The 23,708-nt window shown below is 37.5% G+C and overlaps 1 protein-coding gene across 3 annotated transcripts in view; it reads left to right on the forward strand.

Annotated features, from left to right (window-relative positions):
• Positions 1 to 23,708, forward strand: part of ZNF385D (zinc finger protein 385D) — an 801,336-nt gene that overhangs the window by 710,177 nt on the left and 67,451 nt on the right. For all 3 annotated transcript variants that reach the window (XM_070575952.1, XM_070575954.1, XM_070575953.1), the window contains one exon: positions 10,956 to 11,118. In XM_070575952.1, the coding sequence (XP_070432053.1) occupies positions 10,956 to 11,118 (163 nt within the window). The remainder of the gene's footprint in view (positions 1 to 10,955; positions 11,119 to 23,708) is intronic.

Raw genomic sequence — 23,708 nt, forward strand, 5'->3', positions numbered from 1 at the left:
CAGCCCTTGATTAGTACTCCCATCCTGCCTTGTTGCTTTGACCTACCCTTTAATACGGTTCCCATAAATGACTAATTCTCTCCACTACAATTTTAACTGAGAGAGCAACCTCTTGCCAGGTTTGGAGGCCACCTCATCGTAGCCTTCAAGAGCCATTTTGCTGCTCTTGTAAGAGAACTTTAATCCTGATGAATCTAGCCTCTAGAGATCAAATGCTGAGATACAAGATTCTGTATAGCATAGAGAAATGTGTCTTTTCTTCCTAGTTACTTATTTTGGTGTGAAGATGAAAAGGGAATGATTCATTCTGTGGCTAAAGCTTGAAGATTTTAAGCTGTTTAAGAAAAGGCTTTTTTTTAAAGCTAAGTGCTGAAGCATACTTTAGCTCAATGAAGAATTTGGAAATGTGTTATCCCATACACTGTCAGTTGGAGTCCTAGTTCATTCATTCGAATGTTGCAGCTGATTAAGAATTGTGTTTCAGTGGTTAAACAGGAAAAAATCTATTTGCCTTTCAAATGGTATTTCCCAGTGGCTTTGGTTACCATCTGTTGCTGATAACTCCCCAATTTAGCTATGGCCTAGATTTCATCTCCAAGCTCCAGACCACACAGGTAATTGCAGAGGCCATATTTTACTTAGACGCTTTAAAGGCTGCTCAGACTCAACGTATCCCGACCCAACTCATGCTCTTCCCCTAAACATTTGGACCTCTTTGAATATCAACAATTCTAGGAACTGGAAACTCAATCATGTGTTTGCAAGAAGTAGAACCCTGTGAGGCATCTTTGAGACCACACCTCAAAATTCACCATTACTTCTTGACATTATTAACTCAAATACTCATCAAATGTGTGAACTCTTCTCTCTCTGCTTTTACTGTCATCATGAAATTTTTAGCTGTGGCCACTTCTTCCTTGGACCACTACAATAATAATTCAACCCTCTACTCCTTCCCCACTCTTGCCTTCCTCCTCCCATCCAGCCTCTTTGCTCCTTCCAGAGTGATCTCATAAAAATGCAAACATGTTTCTGTTTCTGTATTTCTTAAAAACTTTGAGCAGCCTTCCATCTGAGCAGAGAGTGAAGAACATAATCCTTAACTGACCCACAAGGTTCTCTGTGCAAGAGCTGACTCATGCCTGGTGATACTTCCTGATGCCTGAAGGCTTCATATTTTGGGATATAAACAAACATCACATAGTGTTCCACCCTTTGTTTAGCACGTCAGCATTAGATTATTGGAGTTGGTATTGAAAGAACTGAATGAGGCAGACCCTCAGATAGAATGATGCTGATACTACTATCTAAAGCATAGGCCTGAGATAGACTATGAGTGAAATTATATGAATTAGTGACCAAAGAAATCAACAATAATTTCTTATTAATGAGAATAATATCTATGCACTATTTAGTCTTACTGATGTCCTCTGTAAGGTGAGCAACTATGAAGTCACTTAGTAGGGGTGTTTTCCATTGTCCACTCCGTCTTGGATTGAGAAGAGGAGCCATAAGTGTGGTCTTTGGAGTCAGACAGACTTGAGTACTTACCCTATTTTTCCTTTAATATGTGATTGAGTTGCTCTAGCTGAGTCTCAGTCTCATCATCTATAAAATACCCTTGATAATTGTAATTCCCTCATAGGTCTTTGTAAGGAATAATTGAGAATATTCATTTAAAGCCTTTATCACACTACCTGGCACAGATGAGCATAAATGCCTCACTCAACCATCCACTTGGAAAGGAACAGCAGGGTCTCTTTAATGCATTTATGACACACTGAACTCTTCCTCTAAGTGTCACTGAGGAAAAAAACCCTCTGGCCAAAATTCTCTCAAAGACTACTGAATACTCTTGGAGGATACTGTGCTGTTAGCATGTAACTGTCCATGGGAGTTCTCTCTACAGACTAAACTCATGGGATTAGAACTCCTTTTTCCTAACTCAACTCATCTACACCATGGTTAGTCAGGAAACATAAACAGTTGTTTTTTTTTTTTTTCTTATGCAATGGGAAGAAATTTTGGCCTAACAAGAAATCAGGCATTTATAAATGTCCAGGTAACTCAGCTTCTAGAGTCATTGCCACTGTCTCTTCGCACTCACCCTTCCTCTAAAAGTTTATCTGAGGCCAAAGCCATTTCTTTCTTCAACTTTGGTTATATGAAAGTTAAAAATAACAAAAACAAGCACTTTTTTCTACCTGCCAAGTATTTTCCTAAGTCCAGGAAAAGACCATTATTTGAGAAGATGGGTAATTTTCCCAGATTTTCCCCAGAAAAAGTCCCACTTTAGGTGGCTTTGGTTAAAGGGGTGTCCTAAGGTGGAGTCAGTCACGTCAGCCGAGCTTCTCTTATTTCTTTTCTTTTTTCTTAAACCCTTAACTTCCACAAAAGCACAATTTATTCACAATTTCTATGTATTTCCAGAGTTCTAACATAGGCATCAAATTGATTTATGCAGATGAACATTAGTTTTCCTTTATTTTGACCAAAAATAAGCATTTGTTCTCATTATTGAACCTTATTCTATTCTAAGAAGCCTTAGGTACTTTGGCATAATTTATCTCATTGAATTGGGTGAAGGCTTTGCCAATTTTTCTTATGGCTAGTGTATTTGCCTCCCGATTTTTTAGATATTCTTTATGTAACATGGAGTTTAACCCCTTTGCAACAGGACCTGCAAATAGTTTTTGTATTTTTTCAAGTCTTTTCACTTTGCCTATGGTATTTTTCTATAAAGAAGATTTGTTGATGCAGTTTATATCAGTCTGAGTTGTTCTCCGCTCTGTCCTATAACTACAACAGCATTCTGGCCTCAGTTCAGTGACTCCGTTGTAAATGAATGAACAGTGGAAGGACTGGAATATGGGTGGATTCCGCCTCTAAGAGTCTCAGTTCTTGAAGTTGTTTGTGGTCTCATTCTCCATCTTTTCCCACTGTACCCAAAATGCTTCAGAAGACTGTTAAAGTGCTTAACACTGGCAAAACATCTGGCTCAAATATAAACCCTTGTTTTGTGGACCCGACGAATCTTGTTAACAGTTGCATATTTTAGAGGTGATCTTTGGGTCATGTTCATTAAAGGAGCAATCAGAATACTTCTCAGATTTATGAATTAGAGATTAGAAATGCTACAAAACCATGGAGGGAAGCACTTCCTTGATTTCTGGAGAAGTAGGAAATGTAATCGTCTTCCCCTAATGGAAGGTGCTCTTCTTCAGCAAATACAGGGTGTATATTATGTGAATTTGTAGGGAGGAAAATGGGTTAATGATGTCGTAATTAATTTCTTTATATTGTTTTCGAGCATAAAGTGTTCCATTTTGAAAGTTTAAAAATGGTGTTAACAGAGAAATAGCGTTCTCTGAGAACTGAAAATTTCTTATGTGTATTTAACAGAATTTCATCTTTTAGATAAATCAAAATGCAGAGTCGTCACTGGAATTATTCATTGCATTTCCCAGATTTAAAAAAAACTTGTTAGTTATTCATCAGAATTTTTAAAAAGTGAAGCAATCTCCATATTATTCCTTTGCTACATCCCATGCAAAGAGAGCTCCCATAAATAGCCTAATTTGCAGTTGATGATAAGCTTCTCCCAGAGAAAAAATAATAGTTTGTGTTTGTGCCAGATGCTTTTCCAGCATTAAGTGCCATAAAAATTCCCTGAAGTGTGTTCAACAGATAAGGCAAAGTGCCAAAGAATGGCAGAGAATTAAGTTGAACCCTATTCACATACAAAATCCATTGAGACACCATATGCATATTTCCATTTTAAAATCAAAATGTGAAATTAATTCAACATGCATTTAATAGGCACCTATTTAGAGATCTATACTAGATCCTAGGAACAGAATGATGAGTAACATCAGGTCTTTCTCTCTCTCTGGAGAAGAAACAGACATTTGACCTTTCTTATGGGAATGACATAAGTGCTATATTGCAGGCATACCCAAGACTACATGGAGGAGGTGGCACGTGATGAATAAACATCTGCCAGACAAATAAGGGTGCTCTAGGCAGAGGGAACTAGTCATACAAAGGCTGGAAAATCATTTCTTCTTGTGGTATTTTCCTTAAGAGAGTAAAAGGGAGAGCTATCTCTCCTTTACACTGCAAGGCGTTATTCTTGCTAGAGAGCAGATACCGTGACTGTGACTGGGTTGGCGGAGGCAGAGCTGGGGACAGGAAGTTGCCTGAAGGAGGAAGTTGGGGGTTACTTAGAGGAAGCATGCACATCATGCCACGAAATGAAGACTTTTTCTCTGCTATTGATACCAACACCTATGAGAGCTTGACCCTCAGATGTTAGATTCAACATTTCTAATTCCCCCCACACTTTTAAATGGTACATGACAATCATACACTGAGCCAAGTGTTAAGCTATGGGCATTATGAAGGGATTGTACGCTGGTTGAGTAGTTAGACAAAGTGATTTTTCTGATTCCTCTCAGTTCCATACAAAACATTTTTGTGATTCTATCACTAGAGTTAAAACTCTTTGAGGTCGGTGGCTTACAAAAAGCTCCCCAAAATATTGAGCAAACTTAGCCAGAGCCAAGTGTTCCCTTTGGCTCAATTAGACCACGAGTACCAGCTTCCAGAGCCCACTGTTAGCCAATGTTCCCCAGTCAGGGTCCCACCGGTAGAGGTCAATGGGACAGCTGTTCAGGTTTCAAATATATAAAAACAGTGGTTTCACAACAGGAACCAAGCAAAACCTCTGAAATTAGCTACTCTCACCCGAATAAGTACTGTCTACTTTATCATTCACCTTAAGTACTTGAAAACGTTAAATACTTAATGTTTAAAAATTGTGGAGTTTGTAAATGAGTTGAGAAGCTTGGAAAAAATAAGTGAGTCCATGTAGATTATTTTTTCACAACCACGTAAGTACTTAGTGACGAGGTATTTTCTTTGCTTGTGAAATAAAAGTTAGAGTTATTCAATGTAGCTGAGAAATTGTGACATGCCTCTCTTCCTTTTCTTTATGTTTATTTAGAATATTTTTCAGTGAGTAGTGGTAGTGTATAAAAATCATTCTACTCTTGTGCTATTATCTTTTTTGTCTTCTATTTTTCTATTCCCATGACTATTACTATTCACTTCTGTATTGAAGAGTGCAGAAGACAGGAACACATTGAAGGTAAAGCATCAATCATTCCGGCTCAGAGAGAACACTCTTAATTGAATCATGTTTTTCACTTTGGGACTCACTGCAAGTGAATTTTCCTTTTTATTCATAATGTAGTCATCTACTTACATTTTAACTACACAATCACAAGTTAAAATAAATTATTAAATATTCTTTATGAGACATGTAATTAAGAGAGAGAAATATCTATATCCCGTCATTTTCTCCATGGTGTGAGGGACTTTGAAAGGTACATGTATTCACAGCAATTAGGAAAATGTAAAACAATGAATTATTCTATCTTTCTTCTTCAAATATTTTGTTATGTGGAGTCACAGAGAAGGCACTCTTCTTGGCATACCAGAGTGGTTTTTATTTGCCTGCTTGCTAGAAGTTTCCCTCAGTAAAAGAGCTCTAAGTGCATGATGATGTAACCTAGATATGACTAACACTAACTCAGTGTAATGCAAATAAAACAGAGTTAGATGCTTGTTATAGTGAAGTTTTAGGAGTTGTGACACAAGGCTTGGTTTTTGCTTACTTTTTCATGGAGTTAGGGATTCCCCAGCCCCTGCAAAATGGATCATGGCAAAGCATTCAATACAGAGGTAAAAATAATGAGGTCAGAGGCTTATGCTGCAACAGTAATTAGCTTGGAGAGAAAAGGTAAAAACTGGAAAAAGAAAATCACAAGGACTTGGAAAGCATTTATGTGGGCTTTAGAATTGTATGGAGATTTCCAAGATTGATTAGCTATTTTGCATTCATCCCTCTTGGACAGAAGTTCCCCAATTACATATGTATGTGAGTTATTTTTTACTTCTTCTTCTTACTTGTTTTTAAGGAAAGAAACTTTTGATGATTTTTCTTAGGTGATACACATTGCTCATATTCAGACATGTATGTGTTCGATCTTCAAATGACTATACATTAATCTTAAAAAACCAAGACTTTGGCTAGTTATACAAGAAGGGGCCATCTTTGGAGAAAATGCACAAATATTTAAGGTGAGTGGTTCTGAAGTAGTATGCATCAGAATCACCTGGAGAGTTTGTAAATCATGGATTGCTAAGCCCCATCTCCATAGTTTCTGACTCAGTAGCTCTGGGATGGAGGTTGGGAATTTGCATGTTTAACAAGCTGCCTGGCTGGTGCTGCTGCTATTGGTCTGGGGCGCACACTTTGAGCGATAAGGTTTTTATATGAATGTTCAATGAAGCTGAGAGTTGATAATAAAAGAATTAAGATAGAATAAAAACTTGGAAATCTTCTATTGGTGTATACAAAAGTGATATTCAAAATACTTAAGTCACTGAACAATTAAAATACATACTGATCTTAACCTATATGGGCTGAGCCCGTGCACACTGCCTCAGTATTAGACCTGAGTGAGTGTATGCAACATAAAAACAGCTGCACGTAGATAAATCAAAATTTTAAACTTTTCCTGGAACAATTTTTTAATAGTTCTCAAAATATAGATTTAACGTGAGGATTTTAGAGTTTAGGATACTAAATCATGTTCTGTCATTTTATTTTTTCTTTGTCTCCAAAACAACAATCTAAGCTAAGATTTTAAAACTCAGATAATTTTTTTAAAAAAAAGAATTCCTTTGGCTTAAGTGTCATCTCTCCCCTCCCTAAAGAGGAGGGCAACTTCTTTAATAACCACTCTTCCTTTTTTTGATGTTACATTTTAATATGATAATGTTAATTTTATTTTAATAAAATTTAATATGTGGTAAAATTACATGATATCATAATCTAAAAAGACCACCTGATTGCTTTTAAAATCACACATGTTCATGAAAATTAATTGGTTATGGTAACCAGATGTGTATGCTTACAATAAACTTCCTCGTTTCTAAAAAGCATATTAATACACCTTATATAAGAGAGACGTAGAGTAAAAGTGTACAAGGCATTGGTGCTAATGGAATAAAATGATGCATGAATATTAAATTTCCTGTGAGTTTTACAGGATAATAGTGATTTATAAAGAAGCCTCTTACTTAGATAAGTAAAATAAATATGTGTGTGTGTTTCAAAAGGATGAAACTCCTCTCCTGCATATTAGCCATTTAACAATTTTATTTTATTTTTTGGGCGAGGAACATTCGCCCTGAGTTAACATCCGTTGCCAATCCTCCTCTTTTTTCACTTGAGGAAGATTAGCTCTGAGCTAACATCTGTGCCAATCTTCCTCTATTTTTTATATGTGGGAGGCCTCCACAGCATGGCTGATGAGTGGAGTAGGTCCACACCTGGGATCTGAACCTGTAAACCCAGGCTGTGGAAGCACGTTGAACTTAACCACTCAGCCATGGGACTGGCCCCTTAACAATGTTTTTTATCTATTTTGGAGCTTCAGTTGCATCTAAACCAGAAGCCATTTTGAAATACTGAAGATAAAACTTGAAGGTTGAAAAGTCTGGCTACTGATGACTAGGATGTATCAATAACATTTAAAGTGGCATCATTCTACAGGAATGTGTGTGCATATCTTTAATGTCAGCACTTGCCTCTGGGATGACACTTGTTAGATTTCACGGTGTCAGGTGTTATTTCAAGGTTGGTGGTCGTGATTTTTATTACACAATACCCTAATATTCCACTTATTATTTCAAAGTAATTTGTCAAAGCCCAATTGTTCTGCTCGCTTCTATGTGAACTCTGATCATCTGATTCTGTTTTCGTTTTAAAATACAGAATTCTGAAAGGGGCCATCATGAAGTAGTACACTCACTTTACCCTGAAATCGTTCCTGTGAAAAATAACTATTTGCTTGTGTCTGATGGTTCCCAGGCTTCTGGGAATGACTTGACTCAGAGACTGGCTAATAAATAGGAACAAACAGCCTTGGAGGGGATATGGGTGTTGTGCTACAGCCAGTGCTTCTGCCCAAAGGAAAAGCAGAAGAAGCCCAAAGAGACATCTCTGGCCAACTGCCGCTTCTTAAAAATCTCCCAGCAGGATTCTTTCTTAGGCCGCAGCCTTGTCTGCAGTCACAGAAAGATCAGATGTGGCTGAATGATCTATCTAGTCCAGTGAAGTGGCCTAAAGAGTTAAGGAGAGCTGGCTGGGTTTTCTTTACACAAGGAGCACACCTTTATACAACAGACTTGTATCACGGTGGGCCGAGAGTTATGGGGTCAATACCATGGACTAGAAAAATCAGTATTAGTATAACCCAAGAGCAGTCTAGTAAATTCTATGAACATTAAATAAAGGTCGATGACAAAGAAAATTTAAAATATCCAGAAGGGTTATCTGTCTACATTCAGTTTCCAACTTGTATGTCCACTTCTACCCCCAACACATATAATCTCACTGATCTCTTCTTGTGCTATCACCCCCACTATACTCCATCATTTCCCCTAAATTCTACGTATCTTGGTCTCTCCATAGCATTTTGGACTTTCATATCATTGATGTTTTCTTCAAATTTTGGGGAGGTTTAATTGCCTTTTTTTAATCAGATAATTTTTTGTGTGTATGAGGAAGATTGGCCCTGAGTTAACATCCATTGCCAATCTTCGTCTTTTTGCTTGAGGAAGATTGTTGCTGAGCTAGCATCTGTGCCAATCTTCCTCTATTTTATGTGCGAAGCCACCACAGCGTGGCTTGATGAGTGGTGCTGGGTCTGTGCCTGGGGTCTGAACCTGCAAACCTCGGGCTGCCGAAGCGGAGCACGTGAACTTCACCATTATGCCACCGGGCCGGCCCCATTAATCAGATAATTTTTAGTTAAGATTATTATCAAGGTGCTTTGGGACTGTTATTCAATGAACAAGTGAGTATGCATTTTTTATTGTTTTGCTTTTTAGTATATCAGATGTCTCAGTTGGGAGCCCACCAACTACTGGCCACTTTATCACCCCTTCTCCCCACAACTCCCTGAGCCATTTGACTTGTTGGAAGCGTTGGCCTAGCTGTACCTATGCAGAGAGTATTTTTAAGGTATAAATCCTCTACTAACTTGCAGAGTTTTTTGGAATAAGTTGCTTACTATCCAAAATAGTGACATTCACCTGGTTTTATGGAGTACTAAAACAAAGTTTTGTCTGAATTGAAATACTACTGAGATTTCCAATTTGCTAGGAACCCCAAAATGCATATTTTGGAGGGATAAGTGAAGAGATCACTTTTAATCCAAATCCTGTCTTTTAATATGTATTATATGTGAGCCATTCTCTTCCACGTCAGGGGTAGGAATGCTGACAGAGAGAATGGAGGACCTTTGCTTTCAGGGAAAGTATGTTGCCAACTGCCTAAAGAAGATGGCCAACGATATTGTGGATTTAATTGAATACAGCATCTTGCCCTCAAAAGATATAGCCAAAGGACTGATTTATTAAAAAGGAGAACTAGGCAGGAAAACAAAGGGACATGACTCTGTCCATCAAAGTAGCATTCTCTGTGTAGGATCAAACCAATCCAATGTGTCACTGGTTCTTCAATTAACTCTAGCAAGTCTTTACTTCATATTTTGGCTCATACTATGTCTTGATGTTATGTGTTGTTGGAAAACTTGTAACTGATGCATGAGTGTCCTCTCTGTTCAAACTGTTTCTATTATATAATTTCCTTGTCCAGTGTTCTTTCAATAAGGGTACCTAGTCTTTTGAGGATACTTGTCAGAATGATGCAAATGAAGGTGTGGATTATTTATTTATCCATTTATTTAAAAAAATTATACTGTAACACCCTACCTCCCACAGCTGTGATGAAGAAGACAGTCATTATTATTTTTTTGGCAAACTGGAGAATGGAGTTTAAATAAGCCATGGGAAGTGATGGGGAGTCTAGCAGGCATAGTCCTCCACTGAGATTTCTTCTTTGTGCTGTAACATTTTTAAATGATTTGAGCTGGGAAACCTTCTGATTTAAGAATCTCCCGGCCCACTCCCACCCCATTCCAAGCCACAAAGGCTTTTTTTCCCAATAAATAAATATTAATAAATATAGATTTCTTTAAGATGATTTTCTATCTCAATGTGTATCTCCAGTAACCAAAAAAAAAAACAGTGTTAAGAAAATATGAACTTGGGAAAATGTATATTACTGTTTAAAAATATCTCAGAAGGCACAAGCGAAAGAACCGCCTTGGCCCCGTTAGGTAGTCAAAACACACTGGAGCCTCCTGACAATGGAGCAGGGCATGAAAGACCCACATGTTGAAAGCATGCCACTGCCTTGAATTTCTCAGACTACTCTGCAGGAAGCAAGGAGAAAGAAAGAATCAGAAAATTGCCCAGTTTCCGTGCACTCCATTTGGACTTAGGCAGTGCTTTTGCTTTTGAACTCAAGCTTCCATCTCAGTCTCCAGGCTGCCCACTTCTCTTGTTACAGGTGAACTCTTCCTTGTAGACATCTGTCGGGTACTGTTTTAATAAGACATGCTGTAGAAAGAGAAAACACATTTCCCAAACCAAGAAGGTGAGAGCTCCTCTTTTCCAGGGCCCTTGTTAATCCTGGGGAGCCCACCATCTTCTGTGGCGGAACAAAGGCAATACAGGTGTACGTTCTTATTTTTTTTTCCACTACACAAAGAAAATGTTGTTGATGTGTTAGTGTTCAGTTACATTTCTCATATGAGAAGCCTAATAGAATATTTACTCCTTCCATCCAGAGGTTTCAGAACTTGATTCCCATTGCTTTCCAGCATCATTCTCAATAGAACCCTACTGTTTGGCCATGGCCAGAATTAGGTTGAATGGTACCTATTATTGAAAGGGAGTCTGTATTTGCAGTAATACAGAGAATGCCAGTTTAGAAATGAGCCTGATTGCATGGTTCATTTTGTTCTCCTTTGTAGAGCCAGGCTGCGGCCCACTACAAAGGCACGAAACATGCCAAGAAGCTCAAAGCACTGGAAGCCATGAAAAATAAGCAGAAATCTGTAACTGCCAAGGACAGCGCAAAGACTGCCTTCACCTCCATCACTACCAATACCATCAATACCAGCTCTGACAAAACAGGTTAAGCGATGATCTTTGTTGTTGTTGTCGTCGTCATCATTGTTGTTTGGGGGTTCCTTCCCTCGTCTAACCCCATGTCTGTTTCCTTATGTTCCTGCCACATTGATTCATGCTTGATCCATCTTTCTGTGTAATGGTAATTGTTTTCCCTCATTTTTCCTATGCCCTTAAGAGATGAAGATAATCACTAGTTATATTGCAGATTTTGCATTTGAAACAGTCCTGTGGCTGTTTTAGAGGAACACAAGAGTCATAAAGGCATTTGCAGCCATGCCCCCAATAACCCTTTTGGAGAAGCCAACCTTTTCAGTGTGCATCCTTTGCATCTTGGATGCAGCACCTTAGACTTTAACTGCATGGCAGGTTTGATTTAACTGTGAGGACACAGCAAAGTATGCCAAATGAATCGAGAAGGCCCCAGTAAGAGCATTATTACTGACAGGCCCTAGTCTCATAAATCCCAAACGTTGCATTGTTTTAAGTAGTGGCTGTGTGATCCTGGGCTTGTTATGGCTGGGTAACCTTCCCACTGCATACACAGGTAAGTGTTATTGATACCGATTATTCTTTTTAACAGAGTCTTCATAGGGAAATAATGGCCTCTGAATGGCCTCTTGGGATAGCTCCTGCAAACAACCAGTTTATACATGGTAGGGGAAGCCAGTGAAGTTTCCTTAAGCTGGCAGTTTTAAATATAAGACCCTGGTCCTCAAAATTTACAAGAAAGGAAGTCCCGTGTGATTCATGGAGGTACCTTTAAAAATCACTTTCAAGAACACAGGTGCTGGTACATGTCACTTTTTTTCCAGTCCCTACAAATGGCAATGGTCAGGAAGCATTTATATTATCATCGATGGTAATGTCTTAACTAGAACAAAATCTTCTGGCCGTGACTAATGAAAATATAAAATTCTGCAAGAACAAGTAGAACAAAATAAAGCAACTTTACTGCACATGGTCGCATCCATTAGATCCTTATATGGCTCAAAGGATCTGGAGAAAGGCTTGCTCTCATGTCTATCTGTAAGGGATAAGGATGTTCTGTCGGAGTTCTCGTGACACATTTTATGTCCTTTACCTAGGTGTTATTGGTACATACATAATGCCCCTCCCTGAGAACGCTGTGTACTCTCCGAGGCTGAGTGCCTCTGTCATCTTTGTATCCTGGCACCTGGTCTGGCATGGTGGGTGCTGAGTTAAATTTCTGTTGGATGGCTGCATTTTCTCTCACTCCCTTGGTTCTCTGATGCATCCAATTTTGTGTCACAACATACTAAAGGAACAAAACAGTGCCTGTGATGTTCACTTCTTTCATATCCAGAGCAAGAGCTGAGTTATGCTATCTTATTAATTTAGTTGTAAAACCTTAAAGGGAAAGCATTAATCTTTTCTCTATTAATTGAAAACTTGCTGCCTTATTTGGGGGACTGTAAGGGAATGAGCAGTAATGAAATAGGTGAGAGTAATTTATGCTCCCAGATATTGGGGCACAAATTGGGATCCCTAAAGCCATATTTGCCATAAAGAAATATATTTTGTTTGCAAAAAGATAGTAGGTAGGAAGAACAAAGAAATAAGTCTGGTGTAAAGAGTTTGACGTAAATTTTTTGCTTGTCCCCAAACTTTTCTTCTACTACATATTTTCATCAATAGCGACTATTTGGGTTACCTTGACTCCTCTTTAAAAATGCAAAAAAAATCCCTGTTACATTGAGAATGCATGCCATTTAAAAATATATATGTGCATGGTGGGTAGAGCTGGTAACCTGGGTTAGAAAAGGCTGCCAAGTGTGTTGTCTCTGTGGCATATGTGAGTTCTGAATACATACCTCCATCCCTCAACTTAGAGACTAGAAGGGAGACTGTGGCAGTCATCACGGCTCTGTCCTTTTAGATGTTGAATGGAAACAAGTTTTGGATGGGCTGTGGGAGAGAAACTACATGAAATAAACAGATTCCCGGTAGAGATACCAGAACTTACCTAATGGTTGGAATGGTGAAATGTCCTTTCAACCTGGAGCTAGAGAAAATTCCAGAAGGACAGAAGGGATAGTAAAGTCTATAAAGTTAGTACAAATATCTTAAAGCCAAAGGAAGGAATTGATGAGCATCAGGAAGGACGTTGCTTTCCTAATCCACGGGTGCCTACCCCCAGAAGAAAACGAGTCATATAGGTTGGAAGTCTAAGGACTCCAGCATACTCGCCAGATGTTTTAAATAAAATTCTATCCTTAAACTAGGATTTCCACAAAACTACCTAAGAGAAGTAGCCCAAGAAAGCTCCTATCATTTCATAGACTCTTATCCTATTTCTATTGCAATATAAATCAGAGGAACCTATGCTGACAACTTGGAGTTTTCTCAAAACTGTTACTTGCCCGTTTTATTATTGCCTTCCTCCTCATACTGATGGGGAAGGAGGACAACCCTGACAACAAGATAGGTCTCGGAACTGGTTTCCTAGAATAGTTCAGCACTTGGAGGCAGAAGGCGATAAGGCTCTAGAATCACAGATCGTGTATTTTTTAGTAATAAAACATTGTAACCTTTCTGCTCAGTGCACAAGGTTGTTCTGTGATTTGTGGACTTCTCCATACATAAAAGATATAGATGCATTAAATCACATTTTACTAATTCTCCTGTCATTCTTAATAAAAATAATCCAACTGTATTTATATAAAAATGAATTGCTCTTAAAAATGCTAAGTATACAGTGATTTGGTAGGTGAAAGCCTTAAGGGAGCCTTGGGCAACAATAGTGAAAAAGGCAAGAAGTGGTGGGGATTTGTATTAGAAAATTAATTTACAGGTTTTTCTCAGATTCTCTAAAATACAAGAAATAGAATACTCATAAAATAACGAATTTTCATTGCAAATCAACCTGATAAAAAGAGAATCCTCTTACATTCCTAAATCATTTGTTATGGATTTTAATTGCTGCCTCGGGCTAAGAAATATGTCTAAATGACCTACAGGGTAAGCTCTAACTAACTTGATGATCTCAGAATTCTTTGTCATTACTTATGTCAGTCTGCATGCTGGAGTGGTGAGCAATAGATAATATCAGTGATCAACCACCAACTGCTCCCAGAAAGCCCACTTCCTCTATCACTAAGCAAGAAGACACTCTCTAACGTCAAAACATAATTTTAGTTCTTTGATCTAATGAAGAGTGGTAGGTTGGTGAATTTATGCTGAGAAAAATTTACAGACAAAAGTAATATTTTAAAAAAATATATCGAATGCTCAAAATTGTTGAGGGTGGTTGCTATTTATTAAGATTATTTCATAAAGTAAGCATTTCCAAAGATAACCAGAATAACTTTGTCTGATCTGGCAAGTTTTTTTCTTTTTTCTTTTGCTGAGTAATATTAGCTCTGGGCTAACATTGGTGTCAGTCTTCCTCTGTTTTTTATTTTGGTTGCCGCCACAGAATGGATGACAAGTGGTGTAGGTCCACACCTGGGATCTGAAGCTGCAAACCTGGGCCGCTGAAGTGGAGCACACCAAACTTAACCACTATGCCACAGGGCCGGCCCTAAGGATTTTTTGGGGGGTTTTTTTGTGAGGAAGACTGGCCCTGAGCTAACAACTATTGCCAACCTTCCTCTTTTTGCTTGAGGAAGATTGTTGCTGAGCTAACATCTGTGCCAATTTTCCTCTACTTTATGTGGGATGCCGCCACAGCATGGCTTGACGAGTGGTGCCAGATCTGTGCCCAGGATCCGAACCTGTGAATCCCAGGCTGCTGAAGCAGAGTGCACGAACTTAAACACTACGTCATTTGGCTGGCCCCCCCAAGTTTTCTTTTTAATGCAAGTTTTTTATACAGAAAAGAGTAATGACAAAAATTAAGAAATTATGCTCAAAGTAATTTGACAAATGTAACTCACTTGGCATTTTTTTCCTATGAAATACCAATGCAGAATTGTTGGAATAAGTCTCATGCTAGGTCATCCTCTGATCTTTCTTTACTTTCCCTTTTTGGGCAATCTTATTCATTCCCATGGCCTTTCAGGTTGGGCCAGATTATACTGCAGTAATAAACAATTTGCAACTCCTAGTGGCCTTTATAACAACTAATTATTTCTCACTCACACTACAAATCAGCTGTCGGCTTTTTTCCATGTTAATTTAACTCCAGGGCCAGGTTAATGAAGCAGTCACTAGCTGGGCATTACCAATTCTGTGGAAGATGGAATGTGAAGGTTGTGAATCAATCAGAAGCTTTTAAAACTTTTTAATGGAAGTGACAGATAACACTCTTTTCACTTTCATTGGCAAGTCACATGGTCAAGCCTGATTGTAACGGACAGGGAAGAATAATGTCCTCTGGAGAGGGGAGGCAGGTATTTGTTGCAGTAAAATACAACATTCCATCACGGCTTCAACTATCACTTGTGCTCAGATGTCTCAGCATTCCACATCTCTAGCTTGTTCTCTAAAATCTAACCTGATTTTCCATGGTCCCTCACTTCAATGGCTTGTCCCAACTTTCTCTCCATCCTGCCCTTTCTAGTTTTATTTTTGGTTCTGCAGTTCACAGTCTTGAAACCTAATTGTCTTTGCCTCTTCTTGCTCTCTCCATCTGCACGTCTAGTCAGTTGTTGGAATCCACTTGGCTCACATTCCCAGAATACAAGTTTAACTCCTGCACACATGGTTACTACCCATGTCCTGGCCTTAGGCCTGTGTCTGGCCCATACAGTTGCACTAGCCTCCATGAAAATCCGACTGCCTACATTCTTGCCCCTTGACAACCATATCCTTCATTCGACTATCCATTTATACTCCACAGTGCGTAGATCACAGCACTTACCCATTCAGACACCTGCAAAGTACCTTTATGCTGAATCTCTTGGGTGTCCCTGGTTTGACCACAACCTACCTTTCCAAACTTCTCTTCTATTGGTCACCTGCAATATTCTCCACTGGAGGCACATCTTGTTTTTCCATCTTTGTTTCTTATAATGTTCTTCTAAATTTCTCTCTTCAAACTATGTTCTTTTTCTCTTCTTCCTTCTACCTATGAAGTCCCATAAGAATACATACCTTTCTAACTACCCTATCATATTCTTGTTAAAATATAATTTTTATCTATATTTACCTTTTCCTATTACGAAACGACATGCTCATTGAGAGAACATACTTGATTAATCTTTTTATTTACTTTTTTCTTTACAGAGTACTTTTTATATCAAAGATAAGTATTTTTAAAATGGCGCAACCAGTTTTGTGTTTTTGTTCTTGAATTAAAGCCTAACAAAGCTTTAGACTTTTGTATTTTGCATAGATACTTCCATGAAGAGCAATGGTTCTCATTAATCCAGGGAATTCTGAGATATTGCTCATCAAATTTCAGAATCACAAGTTTTCATAAAGGTCATCAAGTCTAACCCCTAAACTTTGTTTGTTTTGAGATTCTCTAGTAGCACAAAGAACATGTGACATTTCTAATGCCCCTTCAGTGACTATCAATCAGGAGTTAGTCTATTAAGTATATAGGTTTACCTTAGTCATCTAATTGGGAAGATCTGAGAACATTCTTTCTTGGTTCTATTACGTAATTCTCTTTATCAACTCTTGTTGAATTGCAAATATATTCATTAGATAAAGCTACTATGTTACCATTCAAATTTGCACTTTTCACTTTTATGATTCAGTCTTCTTTGTATCCATTTTCCCTCTCCTTTTCTTTGTTTTAAATTTAAAATTATAATCCAGGGATGTTGTACTCACCTCACTTAAAGGTGTCAAGAGTGCAGTGCTTTTGAATCTATTGTTGAGAAGCTCTATGAATGCAAAGGAGCATTTATTTGCTCTGGATTAATAATTGACTCTAGGTGTTTATTAGAATTCACATTATTTGTTCAGGGAGTTAGCTTGATTAAGAGACTTTTCTAATGATGGAGATATCTGATGTAAAATGATGGCCAATGACTGCAAACAAATACATCAGGAAACAAAGCCTGTTTGGGAAAGTCAGTCAACTGTAAGGTCACAAAGTCTGGTTCTTTCCTGAGTGTTACCCTCTGGAGCCAGCTATGTACATCAGTCCCAGTGCCAGGGGAACCTAGGCACATGTGTTTTTTCTCTTTCCATTTAGGTAGAAGCTAAATCATACAAATGGTGAACTGGAAATAAAGGTGGTAGATGACTAGTTTGCAAGGAAAAGCCAATCCCAATGTCATTTAGAAAACAGACACAGTTTTCAGCAGAAGACAAGTGGGAATTTGCTTTGTCTATGTTTTCATAAGGACGATGGGGAAAGTTTGCTTTTCTTGATACAGGCTTCCAACAAAAGTCCCAAATGTTGAAAAATATTACAAAATATAAGCTGAGCTTGAAGTCAGAAAGCCACGTATTTTCGATACTGCATTATGCATTTGTATATATGATATAGTATGGCATATATTATATATAGATATTATACACACATCTATTTATATGCAAGATTCTGTCTTTGATACCTATCCCTGAAATATCCCACCACACCAGGTCTTCATAATCAGCATTGTACATTCTCTTTAAGCAGAGAAACAAATGTTTTTGTGGCTGATAAATCCATAGCTCTGTTGAAGTTTAAGAGACAATGTAAAGTCATTTGAAAAGGGATGCATTTTTATCAGCACTTATAAGATCTGGTACCAATGCCCCTCTTGGTAGTGGAAATTGTGCTATTCCTGGGGTCATTCCTTTCTGACCTATTCTCCCAAACAGTGCCTCCCTGGGACAATTACTGCTGGGATAAAGGACCACCTTGCAAGCATCTTGGCGCAGGAGTTGAAGCACCATTATGAGACCGTTTATGCCTAAAGTGCCTTTTCTTTTCTTAGCACTGTCTCATGACATGCTTCAGATTGGTCAAAGAAAGAGATTGTATCAAGTGTTCCCTTCTCAAGATGTGTGATGAATGCCAGCAGAGTGTGCTGGTAGCAGGTCTCTAGAGAGATTGAAAAAGAGAAGGGAAACTCAGAAGGGGCAGAAAAAACCCACCTAACACTTACTTGAATATTGTGGTTCCAAGATCTTTGTGTATGAATCAGTGATGACAAATTGTATATTAGGGATGACACGGAAATATCAAAAAATATTCTCTCTCGTTCTTATTTTGCATGAGGAGATCAAAATGAATGGTATTTTGCTGGTTCTGTTAGGCTGATAAAAGTTTTGACCTAGATACATTACATAAAACTGCTCCTTGAATCACAGAAGGATTACCCAATGAAATCTTCATCTGGACAAGAACATGTCTTCCTCAACATAATGAATGAGTGAAGCAGTAAGGACCTCAACTTTCTAAACGACCTGCCATCCAATTTTGCTAGGGTGCCGGTGTATGGTGTGCAAGATAAAGGGGAAATCAAAAGTAAATTGACAATCTAGTGTATAATTTTGTGTTATAGTCCAAAGCAACTGGATCCCTTACTTGTATGTGTACATGTGTGTATGCATGCACATGTGTGTGTACCCACTCTGTTATGTGACTGTCTGTCTTTCTTTATCAGAAATATCAAATCAATTAAAAAAGGGATAAGCCAAACACCTAACCAGGATCTATGAAATACCAGACATCTGGATGAATTTTAAAAATTAAATTGAAACTCCCGGTGGCTTTGTCTACAGATTCCACACTTCTGGAAACATCTTTGTGCCTTTGTATGTGTTTCTTAAATTCATTGAGGGTTGTTTTAAATATTTTTATGCAGTTCTTAGGAATTGAGTAGACATAGGCTTATAGAATGATAAATTATTTCAACTGCAAAATAATAATTCTTAAAATTAGAATCTTAACTATGACAAAAATGTTGAACAATGATCAAATATGGCAGAATGTGAAATGAGCACCTGTAAAACTGTGTGGACCATTAGAGAACTTTGTCTCCAAAGTGGAAAAGTGAAGGTTTGGTATATAATAGCACTAGACATGAAGAGTGAAACAAAACGTGTCAATAGCACGTTTCTTGCAGTCAGGATACATAAAGCTTCTGCTGAATTCTTAGTAAAACCTAAACTGAAATAGATATTTAAATTAAGAATGACACTTGCACTTAGGTTCTATGAATTCCAAACTCTTAAACATGGCATTAGAACTTTTTGTAATCTAGCACTTGCCTACCATTTCTGGCATTCCTCCACATCTGTCTTTAATTCCAGCCCAACAAAATCACTTGAGGATTGAAAGCAAGGTGTATACATTCTTTTGCTTGGCAGAAAGCTCCCTTATACCTCACCACATCCCATGCATCACATACTGATGCACAGAGGATGCACATGTTGTCTGACAATGCATATGTGCATGGACGCACACAAACACGTACAAATATATTCACTCTTGGCTTGCCTGATTCCTACTTCCAGCTTCCGTGTAAGCTCTGTCCTAGTACCTATTGAAATTCTATGTCCTCATATTAGTCAACCCCATCAAATTTTAATCTCCTTGATGGGGCATACACCTTTACTCTAGGTGTCTTTATCCCACCAACTAGCAGTTTTACATTAAAAATATCAATAAACAGTGCTGTATTATTTTTATTTTCAAGATCATCCTAAGAATTCTTTTAATGGTAAAAACTAACACATTCCCAAATATGTAGTAACAATTTGAATGCATATAGTTAATAAGTTTTACTAATTGAAATCTATTACATTTAACTATTTTATAATACATATCAAAGGCATTAACCAGTGTAACTCACAATTTGAATGTGCACCCCTTGGGTTAAACATTTCCCAGAGACAGCGTAAAATTAAGTTGCTATTTTAATTATCATAATTGCATTCAGATCCATCATTAAATTACTGTGTTACTCCAGTTTCTAATGAGAGTTAAGAACATTTTTAAAAGCTCTATGGAGTCAGATTGACTATATACTAACTTCAGGTTGTGACATTGGTATCGGGTTAAATTTGAGGGCAGAGAGCATATTTAACTCCAAGGGACAGAGTCTCTGCCACTCAGCCCGTGCACAGCCAGGGCTCTAGCTTGCTTTGCTTTTGTTAAGATTCAGTTTGGGGGCAGCCTTGACAACATTTCACACTGACATGATTGCTCAAGTCAATCCACCTCGGACTCAGTTGGTGCCTGTCCAAACACCAAGGCAAAGGTCAAGATACAGGATATGTAGCAGTAAGGATGCTGATCCATTTGGACTTGACTTTATTTTTGGCCCAGCTTTCTGTTTCCCTACCAGCTCTCGAGTAGAATTAAGTAAAACCAGAAAAAAATGATAATAATGCATGTTTTTCATGCTACCCAGGAAGAAGAACTTGTGGAACAGAAAAACTTTCCCGTCCTTGTCTGAACGGTCAGAGATTCAAGAGTCTGACTCATGAATTCTAGGTTATTTATCTGTTCTTTTATCCATCCATCCATTCATTCATCCCCACTCATTCATTTACAAATATTTTTTCAATATGCAAAATATATTTTTTTCCATATATATATATATATATATATATATATATATATATATATATATATTTGCCAGCTACTGCAAGGTGTCTAGCTGGTTGGGAAAACAAGAAATAAACTCAAAATATAATCCAGGGTAGGAAATGATTTATCAGGAGAAAATAGCAAATATAGTGCCATGAAAGTCTAGAGCAATTAGAATGACCCTTTCATATGAGGGAAGTAGGAAGAGGACACAAATATTGTTAACTGGCCTTTGCTAAACTTAACATCAAGGGTATATAATTTCTAAAATAGCTCCTTTGATGAAATGTTTCATTTAACCAACATTTAGCAAATCCTTAATATTTGCTCAGCTTTAGAAGTAGCTCCTGTTCTCTGGTGACTCACTTTGGTGGAGAGACAGAGAAGAAAAAGCTGGAACAAAGTGGTTTAGAAATTCTATGCTAGGGGCTTCTGAAGGTTATGGGAGTAACAGGAAACCAGGTTCTGAGTTAAATAACTTGACTGAGGTCAACCAATTTGTAAGAGACAGAGCTAGGATTTGAACTGAGTTCTGATTCCTTTAGCTTCGCTGTGTCCTCTTAGGTAGTGAAATGCATAATTCTCCCATAATCTTGGTTAGCACTAGCCCCAGTTTTGGTTGTCAATTGACATCACCATGTCTGTTGGATTATTCAGTATGATTCCTCTTATCTTGGAAAAGCCTCTGACACCCCTAAGGATGCTGCTATAAGTACTTGCCTTTTGATATCAGACCCTGGACCTATTAAAAAATTCTAATGTGTGTTTCTGCCCACATTTATGCTCTTCACATCTTCATTGTGTTTTTCACCTGCATGGAAGCTGGTAAGAGAAGAGAAGGTTAAGGGCCAAAGGTTTTGCTGGTCTACGTTTTATTAATGAAAATCCTGCTGTTATTTTTATTATTTTGCCAGACAGAAAAGCTTCATGTGTATTGAAAAGTAACATCTTTGGTCTCTCTCTATCAAACTTATAGTAGATAATTTAGGAGTTGCATGTGAAACCTCTTCAATCTTATTTTTTCTGTTTATGTTGATTTTATACTGTTATCCCGACAATGAGAGAATTCTCTGGAAGAACAAAACTCAGGTCTTAAATATAAAAGGAACAAAAAATACGTGGATTTTTTTTTGCAGCCAAATGTTAATTTTTCTAAGTGAAAATACAAAATTATCAAATAAAGATACAAGATTATCTACAGTGGAAAGAATTAGAGTCTCGCAGGACACGGATTATCTCCTAGGAATTTCCACTTTGGAAAGGCTTTAATTCTTTCAGACAGCTAAGGTAATATTTAGAGCAGTAATTTTGGTAACTGAAAATCCAGTAACCTAGAATGGATTGATTCACGGCCCATAAATGCAAGCTTCCTCCTATGTTACTAAGACATTTTAGATCAGTGTATTGTGATATTTAAAAATAAGGTATGTAGTCTAGAGTTCAAGGTCATAAATATGGACAGTTTCCTAAAGAGGAAAAAGAGTGTAGTTTTTATTTGTATTAAAATTTAAAATTTTCAAGATGTTACCATATAAATTTTGCATTTTATTCTAATATAGAAAAAAGATGTAAAGAGTTATTTCTAAGTTACTGACGTCCTCATTTTAAAGAATCTGCTTTGCAGAAGTCTGAGTTTCAGAAATGGGACAGAAATCATAGTTATCTCCCTGTTAGGAGAAACATTTCATAAATCTCATTTGCCAAATATTATGAAAAAATATATTAGTGATATAGTTTCTGTCTTTTAGGTATTCCAGGTACTAGTATGCGTTAATTTTTGTTTCTGGAAAGGGGGAAGTGCTCAGTGCAGTGAAGGATGAATGGATCTTAAAAAGGTTTTTGAAACAGTAGGTGAAAACCAGTTTCTTACTTCAGAGTAATCCAAGATTCTAACCAGATTGCATCTTTGTGTTAAAAACTGCTGATCTAATAGCTATGGTTGGAACAGAGATAGAATAATTTACTTGTCATGGCTGTCAAATCCATTGAGTATTCCTGTGCACTCTTATTCCCTTTCCTCAAAAGGGTAAGGTCGCATCTTCCATCAAACTTGCAATTAGTAGGGGGAGGGGAGATGGTTTTTTTGAGTCGTATCCTGCAGAAACTTAATTTTTTGTAATGTAAAGAGTAACGAAAGAAAGAAACTAAGCAGGACTTGATTGACGAAGTAATTTTTTTCACATAGAACACATTTAGAATCCATAAAGCAGGCCTGTTTAATTTGTGGGTACTTTTTCATCAGATTAATTTAGTGTACCTGTTAGTTTTTAAGGATATTTGCCTTTCCTTAAAAACCCGAGGAAGGCTTTGTTTTGTCTTTATCAAAATCCCACCCAGTGTAAACTTTTGCACAGTCAGGAGTTGCCATTTTTATCAGCTATCTTCTTATTCCAGAAAGAAAAACAAAACACTTACTACAATGTGTCACACCCACTGGTTTGGTCAGTGAGCATATTTATTTGTGGGTACCTCAACTCATACTCAGGTCAACATTAGCACTATGAAAACTACATATATGGCTACTTAGAATCTCTGTGGTGTATTTTAATTTAATGAAAAGCGTTACCCAAATGCATGAGTATGTAGGTGTAGCTTTACCTTTAGTGTGCAAATTAATATAAAATTTTACGTAGCTGGATAGGATACAAGTATATTAGATTGCACAATGTAAATATCCACTGTCAAAAGTAAAAAACCAAAGGAAATGAAAAGAAAAGAAAAGTCAGCTACTTGTCTAGGTAGGGGCTCAGCAAACTTTTTCTGTAAGGGGGCCAGGTATTACACATTTTAGCTTTTGTCACTCATGCAGTCTCTGTCACAGCTATTCAACTCTGACACTGTCACAAGAAAGCAGCCATTGGCAATATGTAAATGAATGAGCTGTGTTCCAATAAAACTTTATTTACTAAAACACACGGGGTTCTGGATTTGGCCCACAGGGCATACTTTGTGAATCTCTCCTCTAGATACCTCCAAATATTCAGCTATTTAATGTTTTTTTCAATTATCTAAGTATGCAAAGCAAACCATTCCAAACTTGGTAGTAGAAAAAAAAAACAACAATCATTTATGATTAGTATCTCTCACGGTTATTAGTATCTTAGAAGTAGTATTAGTATTATATTATTAATATCTCTCATGACTCGGAGAT

The sequence above is a fragment of the Equus przewalskii genome, chromosome 15 (assembly GCF_037783145.1).
Source record: "Equus przewalskii isolate Varuska chromosome 15, EquPr2, whole genome shotgun sequence".
NCBI lineage: Eukaryota > Metazoa > Chordata > Mammalia > Perissodactyla > Equidae > Equus > Equus przewalskii.